The 16,654-nt window shown below is 51.9% G+C and overlaps 1 protein-coding gene across 1 annotated transcript in view; it reads right to left on the bottom strand.

Moving 5' to 3' along the window:
• The window catches only part of tbc1d2b (TBC1 domain family, member 2B), a 148,292-nt gene that overhangs the window by 119,598 nt on the left and 12,040 nt on the right, over positions 1–16,654 (bottom strand). Inside the window, exon 3 of the mRNA XM_065002814.1 lies at positions 5,255–5,435. Coding sequence (XP_064858886.1) covers positions 5,255–5,435 — 181 coding nt within the window. The remainder of the gene's footprint in view (positions 1–5,254; positions 5,436–16,654) is intronic.

The raw sequence follows: 16,654 nt of genomic DNA, 5'->3' as shown, positions 1-16,654 counted from the left end.
CCCTTACACCAGACTCAGCCCTTACACCAGACCCAGCCATTACACTAGGGCCAGTCCTTATCACAGCCCTTACACTAGACCCAGTCCTTACCACAGCCCTTACACCAGACCCAGCCCTTACACTAGGCCCAGTCCTTACCACAGCCCTTACACCAGGACCAGTCCTTACCACATCCCTTACACCAGAACCAGTCCTTACCACATCCCTTACACCAGACCCAGCCATTACACTAGGCCCAGTCCTTACCACAGCCCTTACACTAGACCCAGTCCTTACCACATCCTTACACCAGACCCAGTCCTTACCACAGCCCTTACACCAGACCCAGACCTTACCACAGCCCTTACACCAGACCCAGTCCATACCACAGCCCTTACACCAGACCCAGTCCTTACACCAGACACAGCCCTTACCACAGCCCTTACACCAGACCCAGTCCTTACCACAGCCCTTACACCAGACTCAGCCCTTACACCAGACTCAGTCCTTACCACAGCCCTTACACCAGACCCAGTCCTTACCACAGCCCTTACACCAGGACCAGTCCTTATCACAGCCCTTACACCAGGACCAGTCCTTATCACAGCCCTTACACCAGACCCAGCCATTACACTAGGCCCAGTCCTTACCACAGCCCTTACACCAGACACAGCCCCTACACCAGACACAGCCCTTACACCAGACCCAGTCCTTACCACAGCCCTTACACCAGACCCAGTCCTTACCACAGCCCTTACACCAGACCCAGTCCTTACCATAGCCACACCCCATACACCAGACCCAGTCCTTACACCAGACACAGCCCTTACACCAGACTCAGTCCTTACCACAGTCCTTATACCAGACCCAGCCCTTATACCAGACCCAGCCCTTACACCAGACCCAGCCCTTACACCAGACCCAGTCCTTACCACAGCCCTTACACTAGGCCCAGTCCTTACCACAGCCCTTACCCCAGACCTTACCACAGCCCTTACACCAGACCCAGTCCTTACCACAGCCCTTATACCAGACTCAGTCCTTACCACAGCCCTTACACCAGACCCAGTCCTTACCACAGCCCTTACACCAGACTCAGTCCTTACCACAGCCCTTACACCAGACTCAGCCCTTACACCAGACTCAGTCCTTACCACAGTCCTTATACCAGACCCAGCCCTTATACCAGACCCAGCCCTTACACCAGACCCAGCCCTTACACCAGACCCAGTCCTTACCACAGCCCTTACACCAGACTCAGTCCTTACCACAGCCCTTACACCAGACTCAGTCCTTACCACAGCCCTTACCCCAGACCTTACCACAGCCCTTACCCCAGACCTTACCACAGCCCTTACACCAGACCCAGTCCTTACCACAGCCCTTACACCAGACTCAGTCCTTACCACAGCCCTTACACCAGACCCAGTCCTTACCACAGCCCTTACACCAGACTCAGCCCTTACACCAGACCCAGTCCTTACCACAGCCCTTACACCAGACCCAGCCCTTACACCAGACCCAGTCCTTACCACAGCCCTTACACCAGACCCAGTCCTAACCACAGCCCTTACACCAGACCCAGTCCTTACCACAGCCCTTACACCAGATGCAGTCCTTACACCAGACCCAGTCCTTACCACAGCCCTTACACCAGACCCAGTCCTTACCACAGCCCTTACACCAGACCCAGTCCTAACCACAGCCCTTACACCAGACCCAGTCCTAACCACAGCCCTTACACCAGACCCAGTCCTTACCACAGCCCTTACACCAGACCCAGTCCTTACCACAGCCCTTACACCAGACCCAGTCCTTACCACAGCCCTTACACCAGACCCAGTCCTTACCACAGCCCTTACACCAGACCCAGTCCTTACCACAGCCCTTACACCAGACCCAGTCCTTACCACAGCCTTTAAACCAGACCCAGTCCTTACCACAGCCAGCCATTACACCAGACCCAGTCCTTACCACAGACACACCACTTACACCAGACTCAGTCCTTACCACAGCCCTTACACCAGACGCAGTCCTTACACCAGACTCAGTCCTTAACACAGCCCTTACACCAGACCCAGTCCTTACCACAGCCACACCCCTTACACCAGACCCAGTCCTTACCACAGCCCTTACACCAGACCCAGTCCTTACCACAGCCCTTACACCAGACCCAGTCCTTACCACAGCCCTTACACCAGACCCAGTCCTTACCACAGCCCTTACACCAGACCCAGTCCTTACCACAGCCCTTACACCATACCCAGTCCTTACCACAGCCCTTACACCAGACCCAGCCCTTACCACAGCCTTTAAACCAGACCCAGTCCTTACCACAGCCACAGCCATTACACCAGACCCAGTCCTTACCACAGACACACCACTTACACCAGACTCAGTCCTTACCACAGCCCTTAAACCAGACCCAGTCCTTACCACAGCCACAGCCATTACACCAGACCCAGTCCTTACCACAGACACACCACTTACACCAGACTCAGTCCTTACCACAGCCCTTACACCAGACGCAGTCCTTACCACAGCCCTTACACCAGACGCAGTCCTTACACCAGACCCAGTCCTTACCACAGCCCTTACACCAGACTCAGTCCTTACCACAGCCCTTACACCAGACTCAGTCCTTACCACAGCCCTTACACCAGACTCAGTCCTTACCACAGCCCTTACACCAGACCCAGTCCTTACCACAGCCACACCCCTTACACCAGACCCAGTCCTTACCACAGCCCTTACACCAGACCCAGTCCTTACCACAGCCACACCCCTTACACCAGACCCAGTCCTTACCACAGCCCTTACACCAGACTCAGTCCTCACCACAGCCCTTACACCAGACCCAGTCCTCACCACAGCCCTTACACCAGACCCAGTCCTCACCACAGCCCTTACACCAGACTCAGTCCTTACCACAGCCCTTACACCAGACCCAGCCATTACACTAGGCCCAGTCCTTACCACAGCCCTTACACTAGGCCCAGTCCTTACCACAGCCCTTACACTAGGCCCAGTCCTTACCACAGCTCTTACACTAGGCCCAGTCCTTACCACAGCCCTTACACTAGGCACAGTCCTTACACTAGGCCCAGTCCTTACCACAGCCCTTACACTAGGCCCAGTCCTTACCACAACCCTTACACTAGGCCCAGTCCTTATCACAGCCCTTACACTAGAACCTGTCCTTACCACAGCCCTTACACCAGACCCAGTCCTTACCACAGCCCTTACACCAGACCCAGCCATTACACTAGGCCCAGTCCTTATCACAGCCCTTACACTAGACCCAGTCCTTACCACAGCCCTTACACCAGACCCAGCCCTTACACTAGGCCCAGTCCTTACCACAGCCCTTACACCAGGACCAGTCCTTACCACATCCCTTACACCAGAACCAGTCCTTACCACATCCCTTACACCAGACCCAGCCATTACACTAGACCCAGTCCTTACCACATCCCTTACACCAGACCCAGTCCTTACCACAGCCCTTACACCAGACCCAGTCCTTACCACAGCCCTTACACCAGACCCAGTCCATACCACAGCCCTTACACCAGACCCAGTCCATACCACAGCCCTTACACCAGACCCAGTCCTTACACCAGACACAGCCCTTACCACAGCCCTTACACCAGACCCAGTCCTTACCACAGCCCTTACACCAGACCCAGTCCTTACCATAGCCACACCCCATACACGAGACCCAGTCCTTACACCAGACACAGCCCTTACACCAGACTCAGTCCTTACCACAGCCATTACACTAGACCCAGTCCTTATCACAGCCCTTACACTAGACCCAGTCCTTATCACAGCCCTTACACTAGGCCCAGTCCTTATCACAGCCCTTACACTAGGCCCAGTCCTTATCACAGCCCTTACACTAGGCCCAGTCCTTATCACAGCCCTTACACTAGGCCCAGTCCTTATCACAGCCCTTACACTAGGCCCAGTCCTTACCACAGCCATTACACTAGGCCCAGTCCCTACCACAGCCATTACACTAGGCCCAGTCCTTACCACAGCCGTTACACTAGGCCCAGTCCTTACCACAGCCGTTACACTAGGCCCAGTCCTTATCACAGCCCTTACACTAGGCCCAGTCCTTATCACAGCCCTTACACTAGGCCCAGTCCTTATCACAGCCCTTACACTAGGCCCAGTCCTTATCACAGCCATTACACCAGACCCAGTCCTTACCACAGCCACACCCCTTACACCAGACCTAGTCCTTACCACAGCCCTTACACCAGACCCAGTGCTTACCACAGCCACACCCCTTACACCAGACTCAGTCCTTACCACAGCCCTTACACCAGACCCAGTCCTTACCACATCCCTTAAACCAGACCCAGTCCTTACCACAGCCACACCACTTACACCAGACTCAGTCCTTACCACAGCCCTTACAGCAGACTCAGTCCTTACCACAGCCCTTACACCAGACCCAGTCCTTACACCAGACCCAGTCCTTACCACAGCCCTTACAGCAGACTCAGTCCTTACCACAGCCCTTACACCAGACCCAGTCCTTACACCAGACCCAGTCCTTACCACAGCCCTTACACCAGACCCAGTCCTTACCACAGCCCTTACACCAGACCCAGTCCTTACCATAGCCACACCCCATACACCAGACCCAGTCCTTACCACAGCCCTTACACCAGACCCAGACCTTACACTAGGCCCAGTCCTTACCACAGCCCTTACACCAGGACCAGTCCTTATCACAGCCCTTACACCAGGACCAGTCCTTATCACAGCCCTTACACCAGGCCCAGTCCTTACCACAGCCCTTACACCCGCCACAGCCCTTACACCAGACCCAGCCCTTACACCAGACTCAGCCCTTACACCAGACTCAGCCCTTACACCAGACTCAGCCCTTACACCAGACTCAGCCCTTACACCAGACTCAGCCCTTACACCAGACTCAGCCCTTACCACAGCCCATACACCCGACTCAGCCCTTACACCAGACTCAGTCCTTACCACAGCCCATACACCAGACTCAGCCCTTACACTAGGCCCAGTCCTTACCACAGCTCTTACAGTAGGCCCAGTCCTTATCACAGCCCTTACACCAGACCCACCCCTTACCACAGCCACAGCCCTTACACCAGACCCAGCCATTACACTAGGCCCAGTCCTTACCACAGCCCTTACACCAGGCCCAGTCCTTATCACAGCCCTTACACCAGACCCAGCCATTACACTAGTCACAGTCCTTACCACAGCCCTTACACCAGACCTTACCTGATCTCTGAGCTCCAGTGGCCCAGCTTGCTGGAGAAGTTGAGGGGATTGGGGGGGTGGTGGGAGGGGCCTCGTACTGATTGGACACCCACCAGTCCGTCCTTGTCTGTTTCCATAGCAAAGTCGCTGCGTACCCTCTCCATGCTGTCACTGTGACTGGGCTTCTCAAACACAAAGACATCTGAAACACAGCAGATAGACAGTCTGTTACTAACCACAGCCACAGCTGTATTTACTGTCTACAGTGTGAACAACAGCCACAGCTCTGACACTATATTTACAGTCTGGCCCCAGTGTAAGGGTGTAGTCCCTGTATCTTTGTCCCCAGTGTAAGGGTGTAGTCCCTGTATATTTGTCCCCAGTGTAAGGGTGTAGTCCCTGTATCTTTGTCCCCAGTGTAAGGGTGTAGTCCCTGTATCTTTGTCCCCAGTGTAAGGGTGTAGTCCCTGTATCTTTATCCCCAGTGTAAGGGTGTGGTCCCTGTATCTTTGTCCCCAGTGTAAGGGTGTAGTCCCTGTATTTTTGTCCCCAGTGTAAGGGTGTAGCAGGGTAGTCCCTGTATCTTTGTCCCCAGTGTAAGGGTGTGGTCCCTGTATCTTTTTCACCAGTGTAAGGGTGTAGTCCCTGTATTTTTGTCCCCAGTGTAAGGGTGTAGTCCCTGTATCTTTGTCCCCAGTGTAAGGGTGTGGTCCCTGTATCTTTTTCACCAGTGTAAGGGTGTAGTCCCTGTATCTTTGTCCCCAGAGTAAGGGTGCAGTGCCTGTATCTTTGTCCCCAGTGTAAGGGTGTAGTCCCTGTATTTTTGTCCCCAGTGTAAGGGTGTAGCAGGGTAGTCCCTGTATCTTTGTCCCCAGTGTAAGGGTGTGGTCCCTGTATCTTTTTCACCAGTGTAAGGGTGTAGTCCCTGTATTTTTGTCCCCAGTGTAAGGGTGTAGTCCCTGTATCTTTGTCCCCAGTGTAAGGGTGTGGTCCCTGTATCTTTTCACCAGTGTAAGGGTGTAGTCCCTGTATCTTTGTCCCCAGAGTAAGGGTGCAGTGCCTGTATCTTTGTCCCCAGTGTAAGGGTGTAGTCCCTGTATTTTTGTCCCCAGTGTAAGGGTGTAGCAGGGTAGTCCCTGTATCTTTGTCCCCAGTGTAAGGGTGTGGTCCCTGTATCTTTTTCACCAGTGTAAGGGTGTAGTCCCTGTATTTTTGTCCCCAGTGTAAGGGTGTAGTCCCTGTATCTTTGTCCCCAGTGTAAGGGTGTGGTCCCTGTATCTTTTTCACCAGTGTAAGGGTGTAGTCCCTGTATCTTTGTCCCCAGAGTAAGGGTGCAGTGCCTGTATCTTTGTCCCCAGTGTAAGGGTGTAGTCCCTGTAACTTTGTCCCCAGTGTACAGGTGTAGCAGGGTAGTCCCTGTATCTTTGTCCCCAGTGTAAGGGTGTAGTCCCTGTATCTTTGTCCCCAGTGTAAGGGTATAGCAGGGTAGTCCCTGTATCTTTGTGCCCAGTGTGCGGGTGTTGAATGGTAGTCCCTGTATCTTTGTCCCCAGTGTAAGGGCGTAGTCCCTGTATCTTTGTCCCCAGTGTAAGGGTGTAGTCCCTGTATCTTTGTCCTCAGTGTAAGGGTGTAGTCCCTGTATCTTTGTCTCCCGTGTAAGGGTGTAGTCCCTGTAGCTTTGTCCCCAGTGTAAGGGTGTAGTCCCTGTATCTTTGTCCCGAGTGTAAGGGTGTAGTCCCTGTATCTTTGTCCCCAATGTAAAGGTGTAGTCCCTGTATCTTTGTCCCCAATGTAAAGGTGTAGTCCCTGTATCTTTGTCCCCAATGTAAAGGTGTAGTCCCTGTATCTTTGTCCCCAGTGTAAGGGTGTAGTCCCTGTATCTTTGTGCCCAGTGTGCGGGTGTTGAATGGTAGTCCCTGTATCTTTGTCCCCAGTGTAAGGGTGTAGTCCCTGTAACTTTTTCCATAGCGTACGGGTGTTGCAGGGTAGACCATTTATCCTTGTCCCCAGTGTAAGGGTGTAGTCCCTGTATCTTTTTCACCAGTGTAAGGGTGTAGTCCCTGTATCTTTGTCCCCAGTGTAAGGGTGTAGTCCCTGTATCTTTGTCTCCCGTGTAACGGTGTAAGTCCCTGTAGCTTTGTCCCCAGTGTAAGGGTGTAGTCCCTGTATCTTTGTCTCCAGTGTAAGGGTGTAGTCCTTGTATCTTTGTCCCCAGTGTAAGGGTGTAGTCCCTGTATCTTTGTCCCCAGTGTAAGGGTGTAGTCCCTGTAACTTTGTCCCCAGTGTACAGGTGTAGCAGGGTAGTCCCTGTATCTTTGTCCCGAGTGTAAGGGTGTAGTCCCTGTATCTTTGTCCCCAGTGTAAGGGTGTGGTCCCTGTATCTTTGTCCCCAGTGTAAGGGTGTAGTCCCTGTATCTTTGTCCCCAGTGTAAGGGTGTAGTCCCTGTATCTTTGTCCCCAGTGTAAGGGTGTAGTCCCTGTGTCTTTGTCCCTAGTGTAAGGGTGTAGTCCCTGTATCTTTGTCCCTAGTGTAAGGGTGTGGTCCCTGTATCTTTTTCACCAGTGTAAGGGTGTGGTCCCTGTATCTTTGTCCCCAGTGTAAGGGAGTAGTGCCTGTATCTTTGTCCCCAGTGTAAGGGTGTAGTCCCTGTAACTTTGTCCCCAGTGTACAGATGTAGCAGGGTAGTCCCTGTATATTTGTCCGGAGTGTAAGGGTGTAGTCCCTGTAACTTTGTCCCCAGTGTAAGGGTGTAGTCCCTGTATCTTTGTCCCCAGTGTAAGGGTGTGGTCCCTGTATCTTTTTCACCAGTGTAAGGGTGTGGTCCCTGTATCTTTGTCCCCAGTGTAAGGGTGTAGTCCCTGTATCTTTGTCCCCAGTGTAAGGGTGTAGTCCCTGTAACTTTGTCCCCAGTGTACAGGTGTAGTAGGGTAGTCCCTGTATCTATGTCCCGAGTGTAAGGGTGTAGTCCTTGTATCTTTGTCCCCAGTGTAAGGGTGTAGTCCCTGTATCTTTGTCCCCAGTGTAAGGGTGTGGTCCCTGTATCTTTGTCCCCAGTGTAAGGGTGTGGTCCCTGTATCTTTGTCCCCAGTGTAAGGGTGTGGTCCCTGTAGCTTTGTCCCCAGTGTAAGGGTGTAGTCCCTGTATCTTTGTCCCCAGTGTAAGGGTGTAGTCCCTGTATCTTTTCCCCCAGTGTAAGGGTGTGGTCCCTGTATCTTTGTCCCCAGTGTAAGGGTGTGGTCCCTGTATCTTTGTCCCCAGTGTAAGGGTGTGGTCCCTGTAGCTTTGTCCCCAGTGTAAGGGTGTGGTCCCTGTAGCTTTGTCCCCAGTGTAAGGGTGTGGTCCCTGTATCTTTGTCCCCAGTGTAAGGGTGTAGTCCCTGTATCTTTGTCCCCAGTGTAAGGGTGTAGTCCCTGTATCTTTTCCCCCAGTGTAAGGGTGTGGTCCCTGTAGCTTTGTCCCCAGTGTAAGGGTGTAGCAGGGTAGTCCCTGTATCTATGTCCCGAGTGTAAGGGTGTAGTCCCTGTATCTTTGTCCCCAGTGTAAGGGTGTAGTCCCTGTACCGTTTTCCCCAGTGTAAGGGTGTAGTCCCTGTATCTTTGTCCCCAGTGTAAGGGTGTGGTCCCTGTAACTTTGTCCCCAGTGTAAGGGTGTGGTCCCTGTATCTTTTTCACCAGTGTAAGGGTGTAGTCCCTGTATCTTTGTCCCCAGTGTAAGGGTGCAGTGCCTGTATCTTTGTCCCCAGTGTAAGGGTGTAGTCCCTGTAACTTTGTCCCCAGTGTACAGGTGTAGCAGGGTAGTCCCTGTATATTTGTCCGGAGTGTAAGGGTGTAGTCCCTGTAACTTTGTCCATAGCGTACGGGTGTTGCAGGGTAGTCCCTGTATCTTTGTCCCCAGTGTAAGGGTGTAGTCCCTGTATCTTTGTCCCCAGTGTAAGGGTATAGCAGGGTAGTCCCTGTATCTTTGTGCCCAGTGTAGGGGTGTTGAATGGTAGTCCCTGTATCTTTGGCCCCAGTGTAAGGGTGTAGTCCCTGTAACTTTTTCCATAGCGTACGGGTGTTGCAGGGTAGTCCCTTTATCTTTGTCCTCAGTGTAAGGGTGTAGTCCCTGTATCTTTTTCACCAGTGTAAGGGTGTAGTCCCTGTATCTTTGTCTCCCGTGTAAGGGTGTAGTCCCTGTAGCTTTGTCCCCAGTGTAAGGGTGTAGTCCCTGTATCTTTGTCCCCAGTGTAAGGGTGTAGTCCCTGTATCTTTGTCCCCAGTGTAAGGGTGTAGTCCCTGTAACTTTGTCCCCAGTGTACAGGTGTAGCAGGGTAGTCCCTGTATCTTTGTCCCGAGTGTAAGGGTGTGGTCCCTGTATCTTTGTCCCCAGTGTAAGGGTGTAGTCCCTGTGTCTTTGTCCCTAGTGTAAGGGTGTAGTCCCTGTATCTTTGTCCCTAGTGTAAGGGTGTGGTCCCTGTATCTTTTTCACCAGTGTAAGGGTGTAGTCCCTGTATCTTTGTCCCCAGTGTAAGGGTGTGGTCCCTGTATCTTTTCACCAGTGTAAGGGTGTGGTCCCTGTATCTTTGTCCCCAGTGTAAGGGTGTAGTCCCTGTAACTTTGTCCCCAGTGTACAGGTGTAGCAGGGTAGTCCCTGTATCTTTGTCCCCAGTGTAAGGGTGTGGTCCCTGTATCTTTGTCCCCAGTGTAAGGGTGTAGTCCCTGTATCTTTGTCCCCAGTGTAAGGGTGTAGTCCCTGTATCTTTGTCCCCAGTGTAAGGGTGTAGTCCCTGTGTCTTTGTCCCCAGTGTAAGGGTGTAGTCCCTGTGTCTTTGTCCCTAGTGTAAGGGTGTAGTCCCTGTATCTTTGTCCCTAGTGTAAGGGTGTGGTCCCTGTATCTTTTTCACCAGTGTAAGGGTGTAGTCCCTGTATCTTTGTCCCCAGTGTAAGGGTGTGGTCCCTGTATCTTTGTCCCCAGTGTAAGGGAGTAGTGCCTGTATCTTTGTCCCCAGTGTAAGGGTGTAGTCCCTGTAACTTTGTCCCCAGTGTACAGATGTAGCAGGGTAGTCCCTGTATATTTGTCCGGAGTGTAAGGGTGTAGTCCCTGTAACTTTGTCCCCAGTGTAAGGGTGTAGTCCCTGTATCTTTGTCCCCAGTGTAAGGGTGTGGTCCCTGTATCTTTTTCACCAGTGTAAGGGTGTAGCAGGGTAGTCCCTGTATCTTTGTCCCCAGTGTAAGGGTGTAGTCCCTGTATCTTTGTCCCCAGTGTAAGGGTGTGGTCCCTGTATCTTTGTCCCCAGTGTAAGGGTGTAGTCCCTGTATCTTTGTCCCCAGTGTAAGGGTGTAGTCCCTGTAACTTTGTCCCCAGTGTACAGGTGTAGTAGGGTAGTCCCTGTATCTATGTCCCGAGTGTAAGGGTGTAGTCCTTGTATCTTTGTCCCCGGTGTAAGGGTGTAGTCCCTGTATCTTTGTCCCCAGTGTAAGGGTGTGGTCCCTGTATCTTTGTCCCCAGTGTAAGGGTGTGGTCCCTGTATCTTTGTCCCCAGTGTAAGGGTGTGGTCCCTGTATCTTTGTCCCCAGTGTAAGGGTGTGGTCCCTGTATCTATGTCCCCAGTGTAAGGGTGTAGTCCCTGTATCTTTGTCCCCAGTGTAAGGGTGTAGTCCCTGTATCTTTTCCCCCAGTGTAAGGGTGTGGTCCCTGTATCTTTGTCCCCAGTGTAAGGGTGTGGTCCCTGTATCTTTGTCCCCAGTGTAAGGGTGTGGTCCCTGTAGCTTTGTCCCCAGTGTAAGGGTGTGGTCCCTGTAGCTTTGTCCCCAGTGTAAGGGTGTGGTCCCTGTATCTTTGTCCCCAGTGTAAGGGTGTAGTCCCTGTATCTTTGTCCCCAGTGTAAGGGTGTAGCAGGGTAGTCCCTGTATCTATGTCCCGAGTGTAAGGGTGTAGTCCCTGTATCTTTGTCCCCAGTGTAAGGGTGTAGTCCCTGTACCGTTTTCCCCAGTGTAAGGGTGTAGTCCCTGTATCTTTGTCCCCAGTGTAAGGGTGTGGTCCCTGTAACTTTGTCCCCAGTGTAAGGGTGTGGTCCCTGTATCTTTTTCACCAGTGTAAGGGTGTAGTCCCTGTATCTTTGTCCCCAGTGTAAGGGTGCAGTGCCTGTATCTTTGTCCCCAGTGTAAGGGTGTAGTCCCTGTAACTTTGTCCCCAGTGTACAGGTGTAGCAGGGTAGTCCCTGTATATTTGTCCGGAGTGTAAGGGTGTAGTCCCTGTAACTTTGTCCATAGCGTACGGGTGTTGCAGGGTAGTCCCTGTATCTTTGTCCCCAGTGTAAGGGTGTAGTCCCTGTATCTTTGTCCCCAGTGTAAGGGTATAGCAGGGTAGTCCCTGTATCTTTGTGCCCAGTGTAGGGGTGTTGAATGGTAGTCCCTGTATCTTTGGCCCCAGTGTAAGGGTGTAGTCCCTGTAACTTTTTCCATAGCGTACGGGTGTTGCAGGGTAGTCCCTTTATCTTTGTCCTCAGTGTAAGGGTGTACTCCCTGTATCTTTTTCACCAGTGTAAGGGTGTAGTCCCTGTATCTTTGTCCCCAGTGTAAGGCTGTAGTCCCTGTATCTTTGTCCCCAGTGTAAGGGTGTGGTCCCTGTATCTTTTTCACCAGTGTAAGGGTGTAGCAGGGTAGTCCCTGTATCTTTGTCCCCAGTGTAAGGGTGTAGTCCCTGTATCTTTGTCTCCAGTGTAAGGGTGTGGTCCCTGTATCTTTTTCACCAGTGTAAGGGTGTAGTCCCTGTATCTTTGTCCCCAGTGTAAGGGTGTAGTCCCTGTATCTTTGTCTCCAGTGTAAGGGTGTAGTCCCTGTATCTTTGTCCCCAGTGTAAGGGTGTAGTCCCTGTATCTTTATCCCCAGTGTAAGGGTGTGGTCCCTGTATCTTTGTCCCCAGTGTAAGGGTGTAGTCCCTGTATCTTTGTCCCCAGTGTAAGGGTGTAGTCCCTGTATCTTTGTCCCCAGTGTAAGGGTGTAGTCCCTGTGTCTTTGTCCCCAGTGTAAGGGTGTAGTCCCTGTATCTTTGTCCCCAGTGTAAGGGTGTGGTCCCTGTATCTTTTTCACCAGTGTAAGGGTGTAGTCCCTGTATCTTTGTCCCCAGTGTAAGGGTGTGGTCCCTGTATCTTTGTCCCCAGTGTAAGGGTGTAGTCCCTGTATCTTTGTCCCCAGTGTAAGGGTGTAGTCCCTGTAACTTTGTCCCCAGTGTACAGGTGTAGTAGGGTAGTCCCTGTATCTATGTCCCGAGTGTAAGGGTGTAGTCCTTGTATCTTTGTCCCCGGTGTAAGGGTGTAGTCCCTGTATCTTTGTCCCCAGTGTAAGGGTGTGGTCCCTGTATCTTTGTCCCCAGTGTAAGGGTGTGGTCCCTGTATCTTTGTCCCCAGTGTAAGGGTGTGGTCCCTGTATCTTTGTCCCCAGTGTAAGGGTGTGGTCCCTGTATCTATGTCCCCAGTGTAAGGGTGTAGTCCCTGTATCTTTGTCCCCAGTGTAAGGGTGTAGTCCCTGTATCTTTTCCCCAGTGTAAGGGTGTGGTCCCTGTATCTTTGTCCCCAGTGTAAGGGTGTGGTCCCTGTATCTTTGTCCCCAGTGTAAGGGTGTGGTCCCTGTAGCTTTGTCCCCAGTGTAAGGGTGTGGTCCCTGTAGCTTTGTCCCCAGTGTAAGGGTGTGGTCCCTGTATCTTTGTCCCCAGTGTAAGGGTGTAGTCCCTGTATCTTTGTCCCCAGTGTAAGGGTGTAGCAGGGTAGTCCCTGTATCTATGTCCCGAGTGTAAGGGTGTAGTCCCTGTATCTTTGTCCCCAGTGTAAGGGTGTAGTCCCTGTACCGTTTTCCCCAGTGTAAGGGTGTAGTCCCTGTATCTTTGTCCCCAGTGTAAGGGTGTGGTCCCTGTAACTTTGTCCCCAGTGTAAGGGTGTGGTCCCTGTATCTTTTTCACCAGTGTAAGGGTGTAGTCCCTGTATCTTTGTCCCCAGTGTAAGGGTGCAGTGCCTGTATCTTTGTCCCCAGTGTAAGGGTGTAGTCCCTGTAACTTTGTCCCCAGTGTACAGGTGTAGCAGGGTAGTCCCTGTATATTTGTCCGGAGTGTAAGGGTGTAGTCCCTGTAACTTTGTCCATAGCGTACGGGTGTTGCAGGGTAGTCCCTGTATCTTTGTCCCCAGTGTAAGGGTGTAGTCCCTGTATCTTTGTCCCCAGTGTAAGGGTATAGCAGGGTAGTCCCTGTATCTTTGTGCCCAGTGTAGGGGTGTTGAATGGTAGTCCCTGTATCTTTGGCCCCAGTGTAAGGGTGTAGTCCCTGTAACTTTTTCCATAGCGTACGGGTGTTGCAGGGTAGTCCCTTTATCTTTGTCCTCAGTGTAAGGGTGTACTCCCTGTATCTTTTTCACCAGTGTAAGGGTGTAGTCCCTGTATCTTTGTCCCCAGTGTAAGGCTGTAGTCCCTGTATCTTTGTCCCCAGTGTAAGGGTGTGGTCCCTGTATCTTTTTCACCAGTGTAAGGGTGTAGCAGGGTAGTCCCTGTATCTTTGTCCCCAGTGTAAGGGTGTAGTCCCTGTATCTTTGTCTCCAGTGTAAGGGTGTAGTCCCTGTATCTTTGTCCCCAGTGTAAGGGTGTAGTCCCTGTATCTTTATCCCCAGTGTAAGGGTGTGGTCCCTGTATCTTTGTCCCCAGTGTAAGGGTGTAGTCCCTGTATCTTTGTCCCCAGTGTAAGGGTGTAGTCCCTGTGTCTTTGTCCCCAGTGTAAGGGTGTAGTCCCTGTATCTTTGTCCCCAGTGTAAGGGTGTAGTCCCTGTATCTTTGTCCCCAGTGTAAGGGTGTAGTCCCTGTATCTTTGTCCCCAGTGTAAGGGTGTAGTCCCTGTATCTTTGTCCCCAGTGTAAGGGTGTGGTCCCTGTATCTTTGTCCCCAGTGTAAGGGTGTGGTCCCTGTATCTTTGTCCCCAGTGTAAGGGTGTGGTCCCTGTATCTTTGTCCCCAGTGTAAGGGTGTAGTGCCTGTATCTTTGTCCCCAGTGTAAGGGTGTAGTCCCTGTATCTTTGTCCCCAGTGTAAGGGTGTAGTCCCTGTATCTTTGTCCCCAGTGTAAGGGTGTAGTCCCTGTATCTTTGTCCCCAGTCCCCAGTGTAAGGGTGTAGTCCCTGTATCTTTGTCCCCAGTGTAAGGGTGTAGTCCCTGTAACTATGTCCCCAGTTTACAGGTGTAGCAGGGTAGTCCCTGTATCTTTGTCCCGAGTGTAAGGGTGTAGTCCCTGTATCTTTGTCCCCAGTGTAAGGGTGTGGTCCCTGTATCTTTGTCCCCAATGTAAAGGTGTAGTCCCTGTATCTTTGTCCCCAGTGTAAGGGTGTAGTCCCTGTATCTTTGTGCCCAGTGTGCGGGTGTTGAATGGTAGTCACTGTATCTTTGTCCCCAGTGTAAGGGTGTAGTCCCTGTAACTTTTTCCATAGCGTACGGGTGTTGCAGGGTAGACCCTTTATCTTTGTCCCCAGTGTAAGGGTGTAGTCCCTGTATCTTTTTCACCAGTGTAAGGGTGTAGTCCCTGTATCTTTGTCCCCAGTGTAAGGGTGTAGTCCCTGTATCTTTGTCTCCCGTGTAAGGGTGTAGTCCCTGTAGCTTTGTCCCCAGTGTAAGGGTGTAGTCCCTGTATCTTTGTCCCCAGTGTACAGGTGTAGCAGGGTAGTCCCTGTATATTTGTCCGGAGTGTAAGGGTGTAGTCCCTGTAACTTTGTCCATAGCGTACGGGTGTTGCAGGGTAGTCCCTGTATCTTTGTCCCCAGTGTAAGGGTGTAGTCCCTGTATCTTTGTCCCCAGTGTAAGGGTATAGCAGGGTAGTCCCTGTATCTTTGTGCCCAGTGTAGGGGTGTTGAATGGTAGTCCCTGTATCTTTGTCCCCAGTGTAAGGGTGTAGTCCCTGTATCTTTGTCCCCAGTGTAAGGGTGTAGTCCCTGTATCTTTGTCCCCAGTGTAAGGGTGTAGTCCCTGTATCTTTGTCTCCAGTGTAAGGGTGTAGTCCCTGTATCTTTGTCCCCAGTGTAAGGGTGTAGTCCCTGTATCTTTGTCCCCAGTGTAAGGGTGTAGTCCCTGTATCTTTGTCCCCAGTGTAAGGGTGTAGTCCCTGTATCTTTTTCACCAGTGTAAGGGTGTAGTCCCTGTATCTTTGTCTCCCGTGTAAGGGTGTAGTCCCTGTAGCTTTGTCCCCAGTGTAAGGGTGTAGTCCCTGTATCTTTGTCCCCAGTGTAAGGGTGTAGTCCCTGTATCTTTGTCCCCAGTGTAAGGGTGTAGTCCCTGTAACTTTGTCCCCAGTGTACAGGTGTAGCAGGGTAGTCCCTGTATCTTTGTCCCGAGTGTAAGGGTGTGGTCCCTGTATCTTTGTCCCCAGTGTAAGGGTGTAGTCCCTGTGTCTTTGTCCCTAGTGTAAGGGTGTAGTCCCTGTATCTTTGTCCCTAGTGTAAGGGTGTGGTCCCTGTATCTTTTTCACCAGTGTAAGGGTGTAGTCCCTGTATCTTTGTCCCCAGTGTAAGGGTGTGGTCCCTGTATCTTTTTCACCAGTGTAAGGGTGTGGTCCCTGTATCTTTGTCCCCAGTGTAAGGGTGTAGTCCCTGTAACTTTGTCCCCAGTGTACAGGTGTAGCAGGGTAGTCCCTGTATCTTTGTCCCCAGTGTAAGGGTGTGGTCCCTGTATCTTTGTCCCCAGTGTAAGGGTGTAGTCCCTGTATCTTTGTCCCCAGTGTAAGGGTGTAGTCCCTGTATCTTTGTCCCCAGTGTAAGGGTGTAGTCCCTGTGTCTTTGTCCCCAGTGTAAGGGTGTAGTCCCTGTGTCTTTGTCCCTAGTGTAAGGGTGTAGTCCCTGTATCTTTGTCCCTAGTGTAAGGGTGTGGTCCCTGTATCTTTTTCACCAGTGTAAGGGTGTAGTCCCTGTATCTTTGTCCCCAGTGTAAGGGTGTGGTCCCTGTATCTTTGTCCCCAGTGTAAGGGAGTAGTGCCTGTATCTTTGTCCCCAGTGTAAGGGTGTAGTCCCTGTAACTTTGTCCCCAGTGTACAGATGTAGCAGGGTAGTCCCTGTATATTTGTCCGGAGTGTAAGGGTGTAGTCCCTGTAACTTTGTCCCCAGTGTAAGGGTGTAGTCCCTGTATCTTTGTCCCCAGTGTAAGGGTGTGGTCCCTGTATCTTTTCACCAGTGTAAGGGTGTAGCAGGGTAGTCCCTGTATCTTTGTCCCCAGTGTAAGGGTGTAGTCCCTGTATCTTTGTCCCCAGTGTAAGGGTGTGGTCCCTGTATCTTTGTCCCCAGTGTAAGGGTGTAGTCCCTGTATCTTTGTCCCCAGTGTAAGGGTGTAGTCCCTGTAACTTTGTCCCCAGTGTACAGGTGTAGTAGGGTAGTCCCTGTATCTATGTCCCGAGTGTAAGGGTGTAGTCCTTGTATCTTTGTCCCCGG

This window comes from Oncorhynchus nerka, linkage group LG17, assembly GCF_034236695.1.
Source record: "Oncorhynchus nerka isolate Pitt River linkage group LG17, Oner_Uvic_2.0, whole genome shotgun sequence".
Taxonomy (NCBI): domain Eukaryota; kingdom Metazoa; phylum Chordata; class Actinopteri; order Salmoniformes; family Salmonidae; genus Oncorhynchus; species Oncorhynchus nerka.
The sequence above is the reverse complement of the archived record's forward strand: the minus strand, read 5'-3'. Positions and strand labels throughout refer to the sequence as shown.